Consider the following 23947-nt stretch of genomic DNA (forward strand, 5'->3'; position numbering starts at 1 on the left):
CGCACCTCGAATGTACCGAGCCCATCAACTCCTTTCCCGGGCTCCTTTCCCATGCCATCTTTCTCGATCGCTTGCGTCTTCTACCAAAATACGAGTGTTCTCTTAAATCTCTATACACTTAGACATACACATCAAATATAATAAGGACATAACTTAAACTTATTTGGTAATACATAAAAATACCACCGAGGTACTAACACCAATGCTCTTCATAACAACAGAGTCTTATCCCTGATGTCCTCTACCCACACGACCATAGTGGTTTTGGGACAACGAGGAATCTTGGTCCAACAGTCTCTCTCTGACGACAACCTCTAATAGTCCTTGACATAATTGTCCCCAATAAGGCTGGCTACCGGGAAAGTGACGTCAGGCTAATGACCAGGCAACACCAGGGGTACAGATCAACAACTATCACCCCTAGCATAACAATCTCCTCATGCAATTGGTCATTGGATGATGCCTCACTCGTCTGGTTGTCCACGTAACCCCGCTCAGAGATTGCATGACAGTTTACATGGACTTTCCACCTCCACGGCTATATAAGGTTCCACGAAGGTATGTGAAAGTATGATTTTTTGCTTCTCTCACGCAAAGACTAATCTTTTTCATCTTCTTCTTCTTTGAGCTCTTACGCTCTCTCACGCACATGTGCGAGCCTTCCCTCTTAGCTTACCACTGACTTGACCATCGAATGGATCACATCGGTAATGCCAACCCTCAAAGAGTTATTCACCTACCCCCTCAACCTCTTTAATTTTAAACAAAGATCACAAAAGTCCCTACGTGCCTATATATAATGGTTCACTTGAGTTGCACTAGAAATACCATTGGCTATGCTTGAGATTTTGATGGGTGCATTCGCCCAAGGACTACGGAAGGGAGACTTTTTTCAATCCTTGCCGAAGAAGCCTCCGTGTTACTACATCCAACTTTTTGCCTGAATCGAGAAGTAAAACAACATGGAGGAAGCTCAGAGAGCTCACCAAGAGAAACTCATCCAACTTAGGTTCCAGATCACAATTCGAAACGCTAGCCTTTTCCATGACTGTTCATTGCGCTACCGACCCTACCCTGCTCCCTTACATATATACAAGGAAAGAGAAATGCAAATTTGTGAAGAGCATCAACTGTTAAGGAGAATATTGGTCTTTGAATGAGGTCCTCAAAGGTCCCAGACTCCTACCTACTGTGTCTTCCACTGGGAATATGAGCACAACACCAATGACTGCACAACTTGGACAATGAGCTAGAATGAATCATAGGCCTCAACCCTCAAGTAAGGGTCATACTTACAAATCCCACTCCTTATTAGGGGTGAGAAAAAGTTCGATTAAACCGAACAAACCGATCGAATCGACCGAATTTCAAAATTCAATTTGATTATTTCAAATTATTATTTTTTTTCTAAAAAAATCAATTAATTTGATTCAGTTTTGAATTTAAAATCTTTTATTCAATTAAACTGAGTAAATTGAAATAAAAAAAATTTATAAATTCATAAGTAAATGAATTTATAAATCTCTAATTAATTGATAAATCTCTTATAATACTTAAAAAATTTGATTATTTTGATTATAATTTGTGACCAAATTAATTAATATTTTATCAATTTGATTTGTTTAAATTTTATTTAAAAATTCAATCGGTTCAATTAATTTAAAAAATTTAATTCGGCTCAATTTTAGTTAATTTGATTTGGTTCGATTCGGTTTTAACCAAATGCTCACCCCTATTCCATATAACCCATGACGGCTCCCTCGATACCTTCCAAGGCAGGGCCCCCTAGGTGTACCCTGACCTCCTCCCTCTCGACAGAACCAATTGATGTCTAGATAACAATAGGAGGTGCCAACCTAGGATAACCCACATGTCCGGGGAATCATCCACATGTTCTCCAGAGGAGCCACTAACGATGACACCAATCGGGCTCCGAAGAAACATAGTCAAGAAGAATGTATGATCATCAACACACTAGTTATAGAGTCAGAACCTATACTAAATTTTAGACTCTGAGACTTGGAAGGCATCCTCCCCCTAGTGATGCAAGCATCTAGATCAACATCCTGCTCTGGGAGGCATTGAAACAAATGGAGATAAGCTTAGAGGACTTACATAATGTCAATACTTCTCTGTTCAGGTTCTCGGGGTATGCAGTTCAATCGCGCAGCCAGATCAGATTACCACTCTTCTTGGGGGCCTAAGCGACGGGTCATCTTATCCACTTTTACTGTAGTAGATGCCTCTTTAGCTTACAACATTACCTTGGCCCGACCATCACTCAACACCCTACAAGAAGTAGCCTTCCCTTATCACTAGAAGATCAAGTTCTCCAAGGGGAACAAAGTGGGCAAGGTCCGCGAAGATCAACAAGCAATCCGGAAGTGCTATGTGAAGATGATCCGAGCTGACCAAAAGAGAACGAATGAAAAAGTCTGATCGGGATGGCAAGACCAACATATGGAAGGAGTATAGGTTGTTCTAGAGCAAGAAGCCTCCCTCGTGATCAATCAAGACATTTTTACTTAACTACATAGGACGGTGTCTAGGAAAGTTGTAATCACGAGCGGCCTTGGGCTAATCTAAATCTTTGATACTTAATTGCTATTGGATGTTAGTCATCCATCTTCATACAATCAAAGAACAAGAATTCACTAATCAACAACCACAAAGAATATCAATATTCCAAGTATAGTAATATAGAAGGCTAAAGGGAGAAGTTATAGCCTTATAGAAATCAACTCTCGAACAGGGGCTTAGTGTTCTATAAGCTGCTAGCTCTTAAGCAAACATAGTTTTTTCACTTCAAATTTAAGCTTTTCTAGGGCCTTTCCTTAGAATTTTTTGCTTTCTTAGTATTATCCTTCTAACAGAGAGATCAAACTCCTCTCCCTAGTTGGGCCAGGAGTGAACTTCTGGAATTTTGGGCATTCTTATTATCATCATTCCGTTGAGGGATCTAGTTCGTTTCCCTGGTCGAGACATGGTAGGATTTTTGGTACTCTTAACCTGCTTAGTATTATTATTATAAATATTGTCGTGACTGAGGGATCGAGTTCCTCTCCTCGAGCGAGATGGGATGGAATTTCTAGTATTCTAGGTATTCTATTGGTATTTTGGATGTTTAGACTAATATTCTCATTACTGTGGGAACAAACTCTTCCCTTGGGTTGATTAGAGATCTAACTCTTTACAACTTTAGGATTGGATGGTGGCTTGACACCTTATGAAACCCTAGGGCAGAAAAGTTACTCCACCTTTCCCTAACAACCTCTTACTTCGTGAACTTATCGGACTTCATTCGGCTTCGCTCCTCAATCCGACTTTGAGAGGGACATGTGATACTATCTAGGTGAACCCAATTGGATCATCGCTCTATCAAGACCTTGTGCACTCGGTCGACACCCATTACTGTTGAAGATCGTGAGATGGCTAGAGGGGGGGTGAATAGCCCTTTTATCGCGAATCGAACGTTTTTCTCCTACAAAAGGTTAGTACGCAGCGGAAACAAGAGAAAAACAACTAATACAACCAAACACAATGTAAACTCAAGGATATACGAGGTTCGGGGATAACTTGCCCCTACTCCTCGGCGTGTCCGTGAGGTGGACGAACCCTTGATCTTCGGTAGATCACACCCCGGCAAGAACCGGCTAGATAATACCTCCTTCTCGGTGGAGTTACCTCTCCACAACCAATCTCAAAGATAACAATTAAGTGCAGAGATTATAGAAGGAAAACAGAGAGGCAAACAATACAAGCTTACAGCACAGCCTCTAAAGATGGATCACAAGCTCAAGCACGGCTTCCCGAGAGCAAGGCAACTCCTTGCACCACCTCAGGAGAAAGCTTCAAGTAGGAGCAGAAGAACGCGAGCAAGCGAAGAACACCAAGTATGCAGGCTTCAAGGAAGAGCACGAGCAAGCCAAGAACACCGAACACAAGCTGTAACGACCCGACCCCTCGGCCCCTTGGGCGGCCCAACTGGCGACCCCTTATGTCGTCAACCGACGACCCTCGGCCGTGCCGTTACTCACTAGGTCTTTCCACCCCTGGCCAGTGGATTTTTGCCTTCTCCAGGATTCGAACTCTAGACCTCCAGGTTAAGTACTAGAGTTTATGAATCCTGGTAGCCAGGGGAAGGCAAAAACTCTAGTACTTAACCTGGAGGTCTAGAGTTCGAATCCTGGGGAAGGCAAAAATCCACTGGCCAGGGGTGGAAAGACCTAGTGAGTAACGGCACGGCCGAGGGTCGTCGGTTGACGACATAAGGGGTCGCCAGTTGGGCCGCCAGTTGGGCCACCAATTGGGCAGCCAGTTGGGCCGCCCAAGGGGCCGAGGGGCCAGGTCGTTACAATAAAAGGCGTCTTTTTATTGTAACGACCCGGCCCCTCGGCCCTTTGGCGGCCCAACTGGCGGCCCCTTGGCGGTCCCTTGGGCGGCCCAACTGGCGACCCCTTATGTCGTCAACTGACGACCCTTGGCCGTGTCGTTACTCACTAGGTCTTTCCACCCCTGGCCAGTGAATTTTTGCCTTCCCCAGGATTCGAACTCTAGACCTCCAGGTTAAGTACTAGAGTTTATGAATCCTGGTAGCCAAGTGAGCGGCTACACACAGCTCTTAGGTTTCCGAGAGCTTCTCTTCTCCTTCATCTTTTCCTTTTAACCTCCTTGCTCAACGTTCTTCTCTGAGTCCACTGCAGTCCCTGACCAACCTGATCATCCTCTGCAGCTCAGTTCCGTTGTCTTTTTCCTGAAAACAAGGTGAAACCAAGAACTCGACAAATCCTGCACAAGGAAAGCAATCACTTGACCATTCTTGTTCTTTATCCCAATTCAAACTCCACCTGCAAAAGCTCATCAGAACAATCAGAATACATCAGGAATCAGAATGATCAGAGCAGAAACTGAACACATACCTTAATCGATCAAACAATCGATTAAATACCATAATTCTCTCCTTTTTAAAGCGTGTAATCGATCAACCAGTCGATTACCCATGCTCTTAATCGATCACCTGATCGATTAAGGCATGGTAATCGATCAGGTGATCGATTACCATCCATAACTTGGTTCCTCAATAAAACATGTAATCGATCACTTGATCGATTATAGTTCACCATAATCGATTGCCCAATCGATTATGGTGCGTTCTGTGAGTTTTGCGAGTTGTCACAGAATGCTCGGTAATCGATCATCAGATCGATTAACACGCTAATGCTGGTCTCACAGAATGATATGTAATCGATCACCAGATCGATTAAAGGACTGTAATCGATCATCTGATCGATTAACTAACTTACTCTTGGTTAATCGATTCACCGATCGATTAACTCAAGCTATACTTTAAGCCCTAAATCAAGACTTGATCAGGTTAACTTGGGTCTCACCCGAGCCAACCGCGCTGGATCACGTAATCAGAGAACAAGCTCCCAAGCCTCCTCTGATACTGATCCGGTCTGAAGACAGGCTACCATGCCTTCTCCGACCATGGTCCGGTACAGAGAACGAGCTACCGAGCCCTCTCTGACCTAGTCCGGAGAACGAGCTACCGAGCCCTCTTCGACTTCATCCGGTCCAGAGAACGAGCTGCCGAGCCCTCTCTGACCTAATCCGGAGAACGAGCTACCAAGCCCTCTCCGACTCAATCCGGTCCAGAGAACGAGCTACCGAGCCCTCTCTGACCTATTCCGGAGAACGAGCTACCGAGCCCTCTCCGAATCAATCCGGTCCAGAGAACGAGCTACCGAGCCCTCTCTGACCTAATCCGGAGAACGAGCTACCGAGCCCTCTCCGACTCAAACCGATCCAGAGAACGAGCTACCGAGCCCTCTCTGACCTAATCCGGAGAACGAGCTACCGAGCCCTCTCCAACTCAATCCGGTCCAGAGAACGAGCTACCGAGCCCTCTCTGACCTAATTCGTAATTCTTATACAATTAAACTGAACTTAAATCTGTGTCAACATCAAAACAACAATCGGGACAAAACTGCATCAACAATTACCACAACAGAGTCCTATCAAGCCCCGACCTCCTCTACCCGCATGACCACAATGGTTCTGGGACGACGAGGAATCTTTGTCAAGCAGATTCTCTCTTGTTAGTACCAATGGAATCAAAATATCTCCACAATGACATGATATTGTCCACTTTGGGCCTAAGCCCTCATGACTTTGTTCTTGGACTCTCCCCAAAAGGTCTCATATCAATGGAGATATTTTTCATGTGTTTTAGATGTGGGACTATGTTTGCACCCTTGCAACCCAACAATCCCCCCCTCAAACAAAGGACCACAAGCCCCCTCAAACGGAGAGCCTCCGTTTGATGTACGAATCCTCGACTCACTAGAACTTTTTGCCCCTCGGTCCACCTAACCTACTAGGACTTCCTGCCTAGTCGCAACTAGGACTTTCTGCCCCTCGGTCCACCTGACCTATTAGAACTTTCTGCCTAGCCGCAACTAGCACTTTCTGCCCCTCGGTCCACCTGACCTATTAGGACTTCCTACCTAGCCGCAACTAGGACTTTCTGTCTAGTATCTGGTCCTCTTGATTCAGATATAGGAGCACCCACTTTCTTTGTTTAAGGTTCAACCCATTTGATTAGATCTGGATCATGGCTCTTCCGGCGGTTAGTCCGGTGAAGAGTGGCCTCGCTCTGATACCACTTGTTAGTACCAATGGAATCAAAATATCTTTACAATGACATGATATTGTCCACTTTGGGCCTAAGCTCTCATGGCTTTGTTCTTGGGCTCTCCCCAAAAGGCCTCATACCAATGGAGAAATCTTTCATCCTTTTAAACTCATGATCTTTTCCATGTGTTTTAGATGTGAGACTATGTTTACACCCTTGCAACCCAACATCTCTGACCATAACCTTTGACAATCTCTGGCATACAAATGACCGCAACGAGGTTGCTTATCGAAAAAACGGTGTTAGGCTAATGACCAAACAACACCAAGAGTGTAGACCAATGGTTGTCGCCCCTAACGCAATGGCTTGCGCATGTGGTTGGCCCGTGATCTGTGGATGACATGTTGCTTGTGTGATCGTCTATGTAATCTGCTCAGAGCTTGCATGGCAGTCTACATGGACCTTCCACCTTTGCGACTATATAAGATTTCACAAAGGTAAGTGAATATATATATTTTTTTTCTTCTCTCACGCAAAAGTTAATCTCTATCTACTTCTTCATTGAGTTCTTACGCTCCATTGTGCACGCATACAAACCTTCCCTCTCAACCCATCGCTGACTTGACTGTCGTACTTCGATTTGCAAGACTTGGACAGCAAGCACATAGGAGGATCTACCTCGATCACTATCTCTTCTGCATAAAATTGAAATCCACCACCTTAGCAGCCCCACACGGTCGGTCCCACGACCATCTGTGAGGAGGTAAATCGAGAAACTGCAGTTGGTCACGACGCTGGAGAGTATTGCCTAACTTTGCCAGGATTCGAACCCTTGCCCTCTTCTACAACTCTGTTGCGTCGTAACCAACTCAGCTATGCCCCGGGGGCACCTCGATCACTATCTCGAAGGAAGAAAGAGAGGAGGAACTTGAACAAATGAAAAAAAGGAGATTATTAAATAGTATGGGATATCATTAATGTGTCATAGTACATGTCTAAATACTATTTATAATTTATCCTATTATTATTAATATTATGGAGCATTGATTGACGTTACGTTAAACCTCAAGCTACCTCGCTCAAACCATCGACGAGGATCACGCTTTAATCCTAATTCATCATTTCAAATTGTAACGATTTGAATCCAAGTCAACCATGAGTTATGAGCCGACATTACAGTTGAAGTTTCAATATTAATAAAATTTTAAAATACTATTTTTATTTGTTATGATTTTGACCGATACAAATTGGAGTTGAATGTGGTGCAGACTCATTCAAGCATGAAGTTAAGAAGAGAAGATAATAAATTTGAAGCAAGCCTACTAGAAACTCCAAGAAAATGACTCATAAAGACTCTATACAGTCCAACAGAGATTTCTCCTCTTCAATCACAATAACATGGCGAGGACAACAAACTTGAAGAAGCACAAGACTCAGATAGCGAGGCCATGGGAAGGCAAAAACTAGGTTTAGACTCGATCAAACTAATGGAGTCAGAAGAGGAGCATAAGTTAAGCAAGACCTGTTAGAACATATGGAATCCATATATATTTTTAAAATGGTATAATATTGTCCACTTTGGACTCACACCATCATAATTTTATTTTTGAACTTTACTCAAAATGTCTCAAAAATCCCTCCCTAATGGTCCCCAATCATTCCTTTGTAAAAGTCTCCATATAGACCTGTTCTGATATCACTGCTAGATCTGATGAAATTCACATATATCTCTAAAATGGTATGATATTGTCCACTTTGGGTTCATACCCTCATAATTTTATTTTTGATTTTACCTAAAAGGTCTCGTACCAATGAGATATTTTTTATTTAATAATTTGATATTTTTTATGTATTTTTAATGTGAAACTTTAATTGTATCCCAACAAAATCTAAAGAAAAAATTGAGCTTGACCCAAACTACGATTTTAATAAAGAGAAGTGGTATTTTAGAAAGTAAATATGATATATTTATTATTATTATTATGTAAAATTAAGTTAAGTCGAGTGATTGATTTGGTAAATTGTATAAATACAACTTTAATATATAAAGGTGGCTTTGTACTTGAAAGAATCATACAAGTTTTAATGGCTATATTTTTGAGAAAGCAAACTGGAAGGGAAATAATAGAAAGGTACAGGGTCGAAATGCAATTAGCCAGCTCTATAAATTAGAAGCTTCATCTCCGACCTCTCCGCTCGCCATCGACTCAACCAAGTGACGGAGAAGAAGGAATCTCCACATCGAGATCGGAGCATCGCCCATGCATAGGATTGGATTTCAGTCGCATCGAGTGATGGTACGCTCCGTTCAATCTCGTCCCCTTCTTCGATCGCTTACTTTTGCCTTGATTTTTGGACGATCGAGTTGCGTCGATCGGTGAAATCGTCAGCGGTTTTATTTTTTGTTTCTATGTGAAATTTCGTTTGTTTCGTCCTGTTTTCTCGAACCGAGCGCTGTGCTTTCCATCTGCGGCAGAAGATATGGATGCAATCCCTAGTACATTCACGAATCTCGCCGTGAAATTTCGATCCGCCCTTTCCTTCTTCTTTATCGAGCACAAACGGATCGAAATCGATGCGTATGAGTAAACGTAGCATTTTTCTTCTGCTTAGCTTGGGGACTCTGTTTCGTCGTCGTACTGTAGAAGAAAGACGAAGAGTGGGCAAGGCTGAAGGGCGTCGTTTGCTCAAGAAACTAGTGGCGAGATTGGTAATAAAGTAAAATAGATAAAGTATAGGGTAGTAATACTTGTTCTTTAATTTGATTTGCCTAAAGTTATTGATTAATAATAAATAAAAAAAATATTTGTTTTTATAAGAATAAAAATATATAGTTTGCTAAGCTTGCTGAATCAATTGGTTAATTCCTCTGGTCTTTAGTCTCTCTGTCTCATTCATTTCTTTTATTGGACACTCAATTTCTAAATTTTAAAGATAAATTCTTAAATACTTAATCATAAGGACACATAATCGGGATATCAAATTTCTATATATATAATACTCATATATTTATAGTGAATGGAGAATAAGAAAATAATATAAATGTAATATATTAATAAATATTTAACTTAATTTATAAAGACAACATTATTGAACTCGATAATAAAGATCAAACTCAACTCTATTCGATATCTAATTGCATCCATAGAAATAAAATAATCAAAAAATAGAATTAAATTTCTTCTACAGTTGGCTCATGTTATTGTTCCATATTGATTCATGACTTAGCTCGCGTTCTGGGTCACTCTCGTTAAAAAAACAAAAAATATTAATCCCAATTAGTCGCATTAACTTAATCCTTGAGGGTGATCCCACGGAAATTTTCCATCGGCCACCGGGATAAATCGAGAAGCGCAGCAGCCAACCCAGATGCCCAACTAGGGATGGCAACGGGTTCGGGGGTTCGCGGGGAGGCCTTCTCCATCTCCGTCCCCGAAACCCAAACCCATATACCATCCCCGTCTGGTATCATAATTTAAATATCATTCTCGTCCCCGTCAGATTTCAGGTAAGCGGGTTTCCCGCGGGTTTCGAGGGAGATTTTCTCAGCGGGTATTTCCATGGGTATCCCCATACCCATACACATCCCGATCCCCGTCATGACATATTTAAAAAATATTTTTTAAAATTTATTACCTTTTTATTAATTAAAAAAGAAAGTATTATTTGTTTTAGAAATAATGAAACTATAGTATCCAAACAAGTAATTATCAATATGATTTATTTTTTCATTTGATATAAAGATGTAATCAAATTAATGAATCTCAATGAATGTGGCATCCCCATCCCCGCTTTCTGAGATTCGGGGATTCCCCATCCCCATCCCCGCTTTCTCGGATTCGGAGATTCCAAAATGGGTTTAGGGAACGGATCGGGCCCAACATCCAACATCCTTTGATTACGATCTTCATTTGAGAGAAAATTCTGCAAATACGTCATAACTGGGGATCGAACCGTGGATGTCTAGGTGACAATCTAAATATCCTACCGTTGCACCATTGCCCCGGGACAAATCTCGCTACAATGATTACATGCATTATTGATAATTTTCCTCTTTTGGCTATTACTTTATTCGATAAAATTCCACTTCTTTTGGCTTTAATCGATACAATTCCTTCTTAGAATTTTAGATGTAAGAATTGAATATCTGAATTATAAAAAAAAATTAAATTACTTTAATTTTTTTTGGGTACCCAGAATAATTGAAAATTTATATTGAAGTTTAACGAATTTGTTAACATGTTAATTATGATGTGTTTTTTGGAGGTGCAGGGAAAGAATGAAAGGGAAGGGGAGGCGGAAGAAGAAGAAGAAGGAAAGAAGGTGGTGCTGACGGCGCCGCTGGCTCTGGAAGGAGGGCTGGCGGCGGAGCACCGGCCGCCTAACCTCCTCCAGCAAGTGCTCGGCCTCTTCTGCAACGTACGGCCAGGATCCGATCTCACTCGCTTCCAGGTATGCCTTAATGGTTATCATCATTTCCTCAATTTAATTAATTATTTAATTAAATATATCTCCAATCCAGCCATTTGTTTTACATCCGTTTTACATTATTAACTGTTCCTGGTTAATTAATTAGTTTGAAGTACTAATTAATTCGATCTTAATTAAGTTTAATAGTTGGAATTATAATATTTATTCACTAAAGAGGATTGACTATACAGAGAGACCTAAGGATTTGTTTCTCAAATGGAGATTGACTGTGGGAGCAAATCGCTGAACTAATTATTAACTAAAAACATCTTCAAAGTTTATTATGTAATTATGTAATTAAAATTTAATTAGCTTCGTTTTTCTTTATTTTAAAATGACTAAGAGTGTGATACATCACTTATTATTTTCCCTAAATTCTCATTTGAAAATATATATTCTCCTTATTATTCACGTGAATAACAACATCAATCATTTATGATGACTCTAGAATATGACAACTAAAAAAATATTTTCATTATCATTTTAGATTAAAGCTTTGAGAGATACCAACTCCTTAACATAATGGTTGTATTTATGAGGAGTACACTTACATGTCTGAAGGGAAAGTAATGTGCTTGATATGATTGAGGAAATAAATATATAACACCTACAAATACTAATATCAACTAGGATAAAAGATTGGTTCAAAAACTAAACTACCACATTTCAATAAAAGGTGAAATCCGTTACCTTAGCGGTCTCATACAGGCGGTCCCATGATCATCTGTGAGGAGGTAAATTAAGAAACTGCAGTTGGCCACGATGGAAGAAGACATTGCTTTAATTTTGCTGAGATTTGACTCTTGTCCACTTCAACAACTCTGCTTCGTTATAACCAACTTAATTATACCTTAAAGGCAACTAAACTACCACATAGTTACAAGTTGCAAGAGTGATTAGCCAACTTCTTGAGATGCATGTCATGATTATTTGGATATATTGTTAAATAATCTAGTTAAACAATTCTCCAGGGAAATATTTGTTTTTAAAAAAAAATTAAAGTCATTTTCATATCATGAGGTACATAATTATATTGATAGGATTAACTCTTCTGCAAATTGGAGATCGACATTGAGCTATTGCAATTTCTTAAGAGGTAATCTAATTTCTTGAATTTTTATAAAAAAGTAAATTATTTAATTAGGACAAGTGTTAAGACGAATATTGACCAATAGCTCTAGCTAGCAATATGTGAGCTCATATAAATTAAACAATTGACAATCATATTATGACATGGTTGCTCCCATAGGATGGATAATCAAATTCCAAGGTGACAATAAAGTTGAAACACATATATCATTCATTTATAAGATCATCGATCATCTTGTTTATCAGTTTCACTGATTGACACATATGCTAACCTAATCATTTAACGTTCTCCAAGTGGAGTCTATCTGTTAACAAGCTAATATTTTATGATACTTGAGGGTGAATAGTTAGAGAAAACAATAAATGCTATGCAGGCTAGATTAGTAAATCAAGAAATTATCCAAATAGTGCCCAATAATTGTTCCATGTAACAGTTTTCACATACTGGGGAGTCATATATCATCACCAAATTGTTTTGTTTGAACTATTTAATGCTGGCTATATGAATTTTATTCATTAATTTACTGAACCAATAGACGAAATCAAGAATGTAAATACTTTTTCTACTAAAGACAGTAGGATTGGATACATGATTGTGACCTTGATTTGTCTTAAACCTATATTATCTCAATTGTGAAATATTTACTCATGGATGATACTAATTAAGGATATAAAGTTATGTATATATATTAGTTTATATATCTTGATCACTTTTTTGTGTGATTAAATGTGGTAGGTGATGAGTACTGTTTGAGAAGCTAGTTGTCGTTTTATGGAGTTTAATGTTCGATATGACTACTCGAATCTAACGTTTTATGGCGTTTATAGATGAAAACGACTAGGAATTGGAGTCTGTTGAGGTGTGCTACCGCTGCATTAGTGAACTCTCTCGTAGTTCATCAATTCCTGACAGTCACATTTTAACAAATGAAATTCATCCTGACAGTTTCATATGATCGGTATCACGATCATATATGAGGAGGTGAATCAAAAAATTATAATTGACCACTACAGAAAGACATTATCTCGACTTTTGCCCAACCAGGCCGCCGAAGCGAAATCTGCATGCACAATTTATATCAATATCTACATGACTTCCTATATTTTGGGTAATTTGTATGCGTGTTTTTTTTTTAGCCATGCTTCTTTCTCATTTAATTGCAGATCCGTCGCTATTCTAAACTCTAATTCTCAATTAAATTTTAATTAAAAGATAGTTGTCTGTTAAAATAAAAAATAATTCTTTTAACATAATATCATTAAGTCCAATATTAGATTTTTTTTATTTTAGTAAATGATTATAATCATCACATTTTACAATAAGTCTTGGTCAAAATTTGATTTTGTATTTTTTTTTTCAGGTTTGATACGTTGTTTTTTTATTTCAGCACTAAACTATGTTTTGACCAATAAATTTATATTATTTAATTTTTAAAAATTATATTAGAAGTACTAAATATAATAACCATAAGACTATTACTTTTATTTTGTTTTATTTTGTTTTAATTATTTTCTTTTTTAAATAAACAAAAATATTGAAGCACATACGATAATGTTTTCTTGTACGTACGTACATGAGTGTTAGGTCGAACTATTTATGCTAAAATTAGTTTAATTATAATAGGGTTCTTTATTTAGGTAAAAAATAAATTCTCTTATTTAATATAAAATTAGTTTAAATTTTCTTATTTAATTATAATAGGGGTCTTTATTTCGGCAAATTATTTTTGCCTTTGTTTCGATAGATGGATTTAGTTAAGTTGTAACAAACGCTTTCATTTATGTTTTAAAAAAAATGTATGTCCTTTCTTTTATTTATACCCAGTGCCTCAATTTAATTTATTTTCTAATAAATGATTTGTGCAAAATAATTTTAAGATTTGTGTGCAAATTAACATGAATGATGTAGCCATCCTTCATAAGATCATGCATGAAGAGTGGATTCACGTAAATTTTACCGTACATTATCAAGACTTAAACCGTTATTTTGAGCTAATTACCTTTTTTCTTTGTATTACTAGTAACATTTTGAGTGCCATCATGCATGCCATTCTTGAGCTAGTTTTGTCAAGAAATTTCTAACTAAGTTATTAGTATAGAAATGCTTGTCTCATTGCTTAATTAATTAAGAAACAACGAGATCGATTTCGTGTTGATTTGAGAAGAAATATCGAACCCCGGGGCATAGCTGAGTTGGTTACGATGGAGTAGACTTGTAGAAGAGGATAATGGTTTAAATCTCGGCGAAGCTGAGACAATACCCTCCTCCATCGTGACTAACTGCAGTTTCTCGATTTACCTCCTCACAGATGGTTGTGGGATCGACCGTGTAGAGCCGCTGGCAATGGCGGAGCTAGTTGGGACGATTTATCTGGGCTCATTTCGAACTGTAAACTATGTTGATACAATACCCGGGCTACCTTCTTCTTTCTTTAAACTTTTTTTACTTTCGCCTGTAAATTTTCCTTCTCCGACATTGTCGGACCCCGGGCTATAGCCCGGGTAGTTCAAAGGTTGGCTCTGCCCTTGACCGCTGAGGTGGCGGATTCCACCTTTTACAGAAGAGAAGAAATACTTGGTAGCGTATATCAATCAAAAAAGCGATTGGACAAGATTAAATGCTTCATTTTCATCAAACTCTTTCGTACGTAATTTACTCTATTTTGCATTCTTTACATAACTTTGGCAAAGGTGAGATTTCTTATTAGTGAAATCTCATAAAGGGCCAAGCGAGTGAAAGTTTATGAAATTTCATTAGTTAGGTCGAGGTTAATTAATTTCATCTTTAATTGGATTTTAGAGTCTTACCCTATTACCTCTCATGATGTGGTAATAATAAATTTTATTATTATAATTTGCACTTTACACCTAAGATCTTTCTAATGAATTAATAATGACTGTTCTTGCACTTTACACCTAAGATCTTTGATGTAATGAATTATAAATTAATTCAATACAAAGTATGTAACAAAAATAAAAAGAAACAATAACAAATGTTAATGCCTTGATTTAATGTTGTTTGAAACCTTTGATTCTACTGCAAGACCAACGAATCTTTGGTGAAGAAATCTTTTACAAGATCTTTACAAGATTATAATTTGGAAGCTAAAAAATTATGAGGAAGAGTACACAAGAAAGCAAGCTCAAATGATCACAATAATATCTTAGGAACCTTAGTCTTCAAATGCTCTTCTTGATTTTTCTTTTATGAGCTTCAATCCTCTTCAACTTCTTTTTATTGTTTGATTATGCTAATGTTGATTAGTATGTTAATAGGTACGCTATAGATGTTGGGTTTCAGACCATTATCGTTTTGAATTGTCAAGATAATGATTATCTCTAGTTTTTCTTTGATATCATCAATTGACTTTGATATGTTAGATTATTCGATTGTCTATTCGACTCAATCATGAATATATATATTCTATTTGCCGATTGATCAACTTAGTAGATTACTTACTTGACTGGACCATATCAACCAACTAATAATAAATCAATCAACTATTCAATTGATTCAACTATGAATAAAAATATTTTATTTGTTGACTAATTCACTAAAGTCAACTACTTAGTCTACTCAACTTTTATCGACTAAATACAACCTTCAACTAATTGGATTATTGATTATGACCATCCTAATGATCGAACCTTCACTTAAGTTGAGCACTACCCTCTCCTAAGTACAGGTCTTCCTTGTTTGATAAAAGGTATAGCCTAACCTTTAGGTCTTCTTCTATCAAAAAGCCTCTTCTAGGTCTTTCTCATATATAGTATGTGATCAATCTTAACCTACTAGGATTTCGATCCATTAAGTGTTCAATCATCTTTTAACATATTTGGACTTCTCCAACCATCAAATACTCATCACCATTAACTACTTGGGCTTCTCCAACTACCAAGTATCCAATCACTTTTAACCTATTTGGACTTTTATGTTGGGATTAGTGACATTGCTAGATGGGTGAATAACGATTCACTTCAATGGTGTTCGTCGTTCACGTATACTTGTCTACAAGAGATTAATACACGACAAAAATACAAATAAAATAACACAAACAACATACAAGCACAAACCTTGAATTTTTATATGGTTCGAAACTTCCAGTTCATACTCCACAGCCTAGCGCCCTAGTAATAACACCACTATGCTTTTTCCTTCTCAGACATCTTCTGGAGGCAGAGAAATATCTTACAATCCATATTCTTACAAGCAATACAATAAAACTACAAAGATACGAATACAAAACAATGAAAATAAATAACTTTATAAATGAATCTCGCTTTGTTAGCTTTCTTGTTGCTTAGGATTACCTTTTAAAGGTATAGAAATACAATACTCTCCTCTAAAACTCTCCAAGAATTGGCTTCAAAATCCTCCACAAAAATTCTCTTTTATAGGGTTATTATCATGACTGCTTTCCATCCAACAATCCACTGCTTGTCAGCATCAGTTGATTGCTTTACTAGAATTTGAACGTTGTCAAGTTTTGACCACTCAAGGACTTCTTCCAGCTTAACATCCATGTCATCAATCGACTTATATACACCTAACAGTTGAATGTTATATCAGCAATTGAGTGTTGCAATCGAGTTCTAGATATTCTATTTGCTTCAACAGTGTCATCAGTTGTTGATCATCTTAATTAATCGACTAATGATGATCTCTTAAGTTCTCGAATCAATCCAATATTTTTTTATTCGCTACAACAGTACCATTAGTAGATTGATTATACCCAGCACCGCCTTAAACCCCTTCAAACCCTGAACTTGGGATTTAAAATTCATTAGTCGATTGCTACTGTATAGTAATTGACTGATACCTCTATTTCAGTTTTTCAAGGTTGAATTCTCACTTTAGCTAGTATCCTATTGACCTCAATCTACTAGGACTTCCTTTGCCTAATATCCGATCAACCTTAACCTATTGAGACTTCTTTTGCCTAACATCTAATCAACTTTGATTTATCGGGACTTCATCATTGTCTAACATCAGATCAATCTTGATTTGTCAGGACTTCACCATTACCTAACATCTGATCAACCTTGACTTGTCAGGACTTCACCATTGTCTAGCATCCTATCAACCTTGACATACTAAAACTTCACCACTATCAAACATCCAGTCTTCCTTGACTTATTTGGACTTCCCTTCTCGTGCCTAAGATTTGGTCCTCTATGACATGTCAGCTTCTTGTGTCTAACATTCGGTCCTCCATGACCTCTTAGGAATTCCATCATTGCGAAATGTTCGGTATTTTATGACTCACTTGGACTTCTCTACTTGTCAACTTTCTATTGGACTTTCAATTGTCAAGTGTCAGGTTAATTGTATCCCACATGAATTTTTCCATTGTCAAATATCCGATCAATCTCGACCTACTTTACTTTTTACTCTCACATTAAACATATTGATCAAATATCAAAAACTCAATTCGAGACAATTCGAACTTGATCAACTAGAGGTTGATTACACCAACATTCTACTCTGCTAAGGTATTCTTAAACTTTTTTTTCTTATGCCAACACATGTCGAGATTCTCCTTTACCAACATCTGTTGGACTTCTCCTTTGCCAACACCAGTTGAAGTTCACCTTTGTTAGGACCTTCTTCAATTCGATTGTCAAGCACCTGATCAATCTTAATTTATTTGGACTTCTTCTATCCACTACATCTACAATATCTTGTTAAGTATTTGATACTGGCACATTTGACAAATTTTATCAACAAATACAATATAAGTCTAACTTAAATCTTTTGTTCAAATAACAAAATCACTTGGTCTAACTCGACAACTTATACGATATGATTGCACTAACAATTTTACCAACATCAATTAGTTGATTTTGACAACTTGAAATATGATTGCACCAACAAATATACGTGTCACTCATCTAGGACATCTATAATTAGTAAGCAATTTTCTAATATTTCTTCCTCATTGAAGGATAATTATTAGTTTTATTCATGATCCACAGACTGGTTACTAGTCCTTGATAGACTAGATGTTTTTTCATACTACACTTGAATAGCCTGTGCAAATTTAGTTTGTTTGATCTAAATATTAGAGTAAAACACATAAAATTCAAATAAGTGGAAGTATACATGTGAAAAAGCCAACATAGTTTTAAAGCTACAAGCTAATGTACTTAATTCACAACTCCAAGTGTGTCTCAAGTGTTCTAAAATGTGCACTACTATTTAAATTGAGAATCTTTCTTTCTTTCTTTTTTTTCATATCCAGCTACCACCTCTCTTCAACATGCCCAAGTCACAACTCCAATGCTATGGAGAAATGGTTTACTGCTACAACGAGGACTACTTGTGTAAGTGTGCCCAAGGGCAGAGCAAGCTTAGTAGGTTTATTTCCGTGGTTGCTTGGAGCATATCAACCACAAGACCTGCAATATTTGGCCAGGCTCCTTACAATCCCATTTTAGGAGAAACTCATCATGTTTCTAGGGGATCCCTTAATGTGCTCCTTGAGCAGGTGAGTACACTTGATGCTGGATCTTATCATATTTCTTTTATGCATTCTTCGAGCTTTCCTAGTTCAAGTTAAATATTTAGTTCTCTTCATAGTTTAATATATATAATACTATTTTGCAAATCCATCATATGGTTTATTTCTTAGTATCTTTTAGTTTGGATGAGAACATGGGAAGAAAATACATCCATTCATAGGCCAATTTGTTCGCCCTCAAATCACATAGTAATTTTCTCACTTAGCTTAATTGTTCCTTGATACTCAATATATAAATTTGATGTAATCACGTTATATTTTCATAAACAACAAAACTTACACTAAATAGAACTTTCAGAATAATATGCCACATTTCACAACACCACCAAAATAATTATATAATATATACAATTATACAATTTAAAACATCCAACAAATAAATACACTATAAAGTACTTATTTTAAGATCATCATTTACTTTCGAAAATGAATCTTTAATAAACTCCAAGAGGGAAAGATACTATATGACCTACACAGCAGAAAATAATCTACAAAGAAAAAACACCACATATGTTAAGTAGCATCTTTATCTTTCAAGAAAAGTTGAACTAGAACACTCAAGAAAGAAAAAAAAAATCTGAAACTCCATTTTGCAACTAGTGAGAAAGCCTTTGAGCAACAAGTATAATTGCACAACTAGTAAAAATTTAAAAGGACAATTAATAGTTATATCAATCTTCATGGGTGCTACCCTACTTCAGTTGTCCTTAATTTTGATAATTTAATTTGCGTTTTATGAAGATTTGTTGTTGCATTCCATTTCTAAGATGGATACAAATATACCAATAAGGCTATGGAGAAAGATAAAACTATTTAAATGAGAAGTGTCACAGGATGAGTAGTATACATGGATCAAGTTATTAGCAAACCCTTTTCCAATTGTTGTATCTACACAATCACCACCTATAATGGCATATAAGCATGAAACCAAGTTTTGCACCATAGAATCTCTACTTTCCTCCATGTCTACTCTTGTGCTTTCTATTCTAAGTAACTAGAACTGATTTGGCAGGTCTCTCATCACCCTCCAGTGACTGCTCTTCATGCAACTGATACAAATCTTAATATAGAACTGATTTGGTGCCACAGCGTTGTTCCCAGGTTCCACGGTAGGTCTCTCAAAGTTCTCTGTTATAGAATCCTAACTATCTCAGCCGTGATATAACTCTTAGTCACACCTCTTTTCCTCTAAATTTCTTTATGAAAAGGTACCAGTGTTGAAGCTGCAATCAAAGGAAAGAGGCAGTTGAGGCTTTTGACGTTCGGGGAGAACTACGAAATGGATTCACCAAACTTGATGATAAAACTGATTCCCCCAACTGGTGCTGACTGGATTGGGAATGTTAGAATCAGGTGCAAGGAATCTGAACTGGAGGCAGATATCTGCTACTACAAGAGCCATAGGTTCCTTGGGTTTGGTGGTACTTCTCGATCTGTCAAGGGAACAATCTCCGACTCAAACACATCAAAAGCAATCTATCAAATAGAGGGCGAGTGGGACCGGTACCATGCATATGCAACAAACATGAATATATATAGTGTTTCTTTCAATTTTCAAGATCTTCTGTATATGCATGGATTGAGCACTGACATGTTCTTTTTTGTTCTAATGCAGAGTTGTCAAGTTGAAAGATGTCCACAGCGGAGAGATTACGGTCTTGTATGATGCCAAGAAAGCCATCTCTCGACTAAACACTCCTGTGTTGGTGGTTCCACAGGTATACATTAAATTATTTGCTTGCATGAAAAATCATCGGTTTTTGTTAAGTTCTTAAAGTTCAAATAAATCGTAAATAGTTTGATGTTATCTTGCACACGTTAGAGTTAAAGTGATTTAGGTGGAAAATATATGTTTTACCTATTTCACATTCTTTTTTCAGATTCTACAGTCCTATTTAATTGTACCTACAAGGACTGAGTCATAATAGTAAAATCAATTGTGTGCTTTGGTGGAGAATTAAGCTACATGAAGGAAATTTGCACACTAAAGATAGTCTAAGCATGGCGTCCTAATCTACCAAAATAGATTAACTTGGAAATTCTCTTAAAATTTAATGTCGATGAACTTGAAATTTTTTAGACTTGCAATCTAGTCCTAGTGGAGAATCTGGGCAAGTGATTAGTGAGCGGATACCTGGGTAAACAATGTGAGAGTCGGAAGAGGAAAGGTTATAAGTTGTCTTCAGGTTATTGAGTTTGACTTAGCTCCAAAATGAAAACATTCATAGATTCTTGAAGAGTTAAAACTTTTGAATTAAGTCTCCTTTGATTGTAGAATCTGATGGAGGAACCACCAGTTCTTGAACCATTAATTGATCGGTAAATCTGTATGTTGGTTATCACACGATGCTTTGACACTAATCAAAGGAATCGACAGACATGGCATCAATGACAGAGAAGAGATTATGCGAGCTTTAGGACATGGATCTCAAAAGTTGACAGAGACTCAACCATGGAAAGATTAATGGTGGAAAGGTCAATATATTGTTAAGGACACTAAATCAAGTACCTAACTGAATAGAAGCTCATTGATGATTGATTCTCCCACTTGATTAGAATACCCCAATTGTTGACTAGTTGGTAAAGGATATCTAGTCGATAGTAAATGAGGATGCCTCAAAGGGTAACTCTATAGATTAGAACTAAGCTCCTAGGGAGTGTCATCAAGACAACAGATCAAGGAGAAAGAGAGAAGGCAATAGTCGAAGAGCTTGTAGGACTCAAGGTAGATAAGTGACTACAATTGAGAGCATTTAACTAGAATATAATCTTGCTTCATCAACAATAGAAGCCAGTCTACAACAGAGAGATGGATAGTTGAATCCCCATTCAACAATTGGAAAAGTTCATGCTTTAGGTCATATAGCTTAGGAAGGAACGCATTGAAAGAGATAATACAAGCAGATCCTAAACATTTGAAAAGCATGTTGATTGTTAGATCATCTTCAAAGTTTTAATTGAATGCAAATAGAACAAAACTAGTCTTGAACTTGATCCAAAACATGTTGATTATGCAAAAACAAAAAAAAAAAAACACTTTAGGTTGAATCTACAACCAATGAAATCTATCAACATTGCTTCAATCAATATGCCTATATTTTGGAAGATTGATTCCATGTGCTTCTTTTCTAATCAAAATTAAGAAGTAAAATTAAGCAACACTTTTGCTAATTTCTTGGACAGAAAGAGGTGTGGAACACGGAGTCGGCCAAGGTATGGGGCAAACTAAGCCAGGCTATTTTGAGCAAGGATTGGGGAAAAGCTTCAGAGGTAAAGAGAAGAATAGAGGAACATGAGAGGAAGCAACAAAGAGAAAGGTTATCAAATGGGAAAGTTTGGATTCCCAAACATTTCTCAGTGTCTCACACCACGGCAGACAACAATAATGAATGGGAATGCTCTCCATTAGAGCCATTAGTTCAACCAGCTCCAATCATTCTTCCCCTTCAAACCATGGGGATGTAATGACTGATTACATCGTGGACAATCCTTATATGTGTTTACTGTCATCCTTATATGCAGGAATGCTCTCCATTAGAGCCATTAGTTCAACCAGCTCCAATCATTCTTCCCCTACAAACCATGGGGATGTACTGACTGATTACAACGTGGACAATCCTTATATGTGTTTATTGTCATCCTTATATGTGTTTATTGTCAACTTAAGAATAGTTGACGTTATTATCACTTCATCGTATTGCTTCTATGTGATTTCTTTTATTAGTTTGCCTAGGTATTATTAGAGGTAAGTTATGACAGATATAGAAGTCGGCTAGAGACGATAGAGTAGGGAAGAAATTCATTGAGTTGAAATGCAGGTTGGGTTTGGTTAATTGGCCAGATTGCAACGAGTTCACCAAGGTGGCTGAGGTCTATTGAGGTGGGTGCAATTTGTGAAGTGGATGAGAATGAAATTTAGTTGGATTTCTTGGAGGTTATTGTACATGTTTGGAGGAGTTTAAGTCTCAATTGAGGGGTGTGGTGGAACAACACGATTCTTCTATGCTAAAGTGGAGAGAACTAAGAAGCAACCAGAATACTCCAACATGATTATGATGAGATATTATTGCCTAGAAATCACTCAGTGGATTGTGCTACTACACCTAATCTCCCTTTTCAGCATTCCTTCAGTGTAGCCCTTGTCTCCCTTTATTGGCCTCAAAAATGAACCTGTGCCTCATGACAAATGGTCATGCGATCTAGCACCTAGGCCTTAAGTGTAAGGTTGACATGAAATCAAAGTCAATGAATGTTAAAGGACAATCAGTGGTTATTCTTTTCCTTGAATCTACTTGGAATTATGTTGTTCCTTGTCTTTTTGTCAGTCACTGTGAATTGAGTATTCATTTAGAGTTACTGAAGCTATTGCTTGTAAAATTATTGAATGGCTGAGCTAATAAACTTCATCCTATACTATTAATGTCCAATGTAGTTCCTTCTGTGCATAGTGCAAATTGCAACGGTGACCACTCTGCCTATGGTTGCTTTCAACTTAATCTTCTTTGTGATGCCCTCAAACTATCTATTCTTCTCAGTCTCTGATGATGTATTCTTACATCTTGCAAGTCACACAGGAACTGATTTATGTACTTAACAATCATAAGGGAAGCTTTGTATCAAACTGGAAATTATTTCCAGATTACCCATTCACCTCCTTAATACAAACTTATTTTCAACACTTACCGACATGAGTTTCACCATGGATGGGCTTTAATACTTGTTATTATCGATTGCTTGTGTTGTTTTCAAGTATCAAGTGGTGTATGAACACTGGAAGCTGCCAGCTTGTTTGGTTGATTTTATTTCTGTTTGGCTGGAACTGCAACTTGTTACCGCATTTTTGATCCTTCCATTCTTAGTGTTTAGTATTATCCATATAAGTTTCTCGGAGCTGATCATTTTTTGTTTGGCTTAAACTGTAGCTTGTTCCTAGATTTTGTACTTACAAATAATTGAAAAAAACTTGTTACCAGTTACAATTAGAGATAAATTATTAATTCTTTAAAAATAATTGTTACAATTATAATTATCTCCATGTTGATTTTTAGATGCAAATTTTTTAAACAACAATCTAATAGTTAGAGGCACTAGGTAAAATTATATTTATATATATATATATATATATATATATATATATATATATATATATATACCTCAAAATGTTTGAGGAAATTCATGAGATTTAGGAGCAAATAAATATGCCCCAAAATCTACCATTGTGGTGTGCAAA

The 23947-nt window shown here is 37.3% G+C and overlaps 1 protein-coding gene across 1 annotated transcript; it reads left to right on the plus strand.

The window, feature by feature from the left end:
* The first annotated feature begins 8845 nt into the window (after window positions 1–8845).
* On the plus strand, window positions 8846–22325 carry LOC141841086 (oxysterol-binding protein-related protein 4C-like). Its single transcript, XM_074729209.1, has 7 exons — window positions 8846–8934; window positions 10910–11089; window positions 18439–18684; window positions 19730–19826; window positions 19926–20220; window positions 20333–20435; window positions 21901–22325. The coding sequence occupies exons 1-7, from the start codon at window positions 8899–8901 to the stop codon at window positions 22180–22182; spliced, it is 1239 nt and encodes a 412-aa protein (XP_074585310.1). The 5' UTR covers window positions 8846–8898; the 3' UTR covers window positions 22183–22325.
* The last annotated feature ends 1622 nt before the right edge of the window (window positions 22326–23947 follow it).

Source organism: Curcuma longa, chromosome 11 (genome assembly GCF_044706935.1).
Source record: "Curcuma longa cultivar G26 ecotype Majalengka, Jawa Barat chromosome 11, ITB_CL_G26_1.1, whole genome shotgun sequence".
NCBI classification, from domain to species: Eukaryota; Viridiplantae; Streptophyta; class Magnoliopsida; order Zingiberales; family Zingiberaceae; genus Curcuma; species Curcuma longa.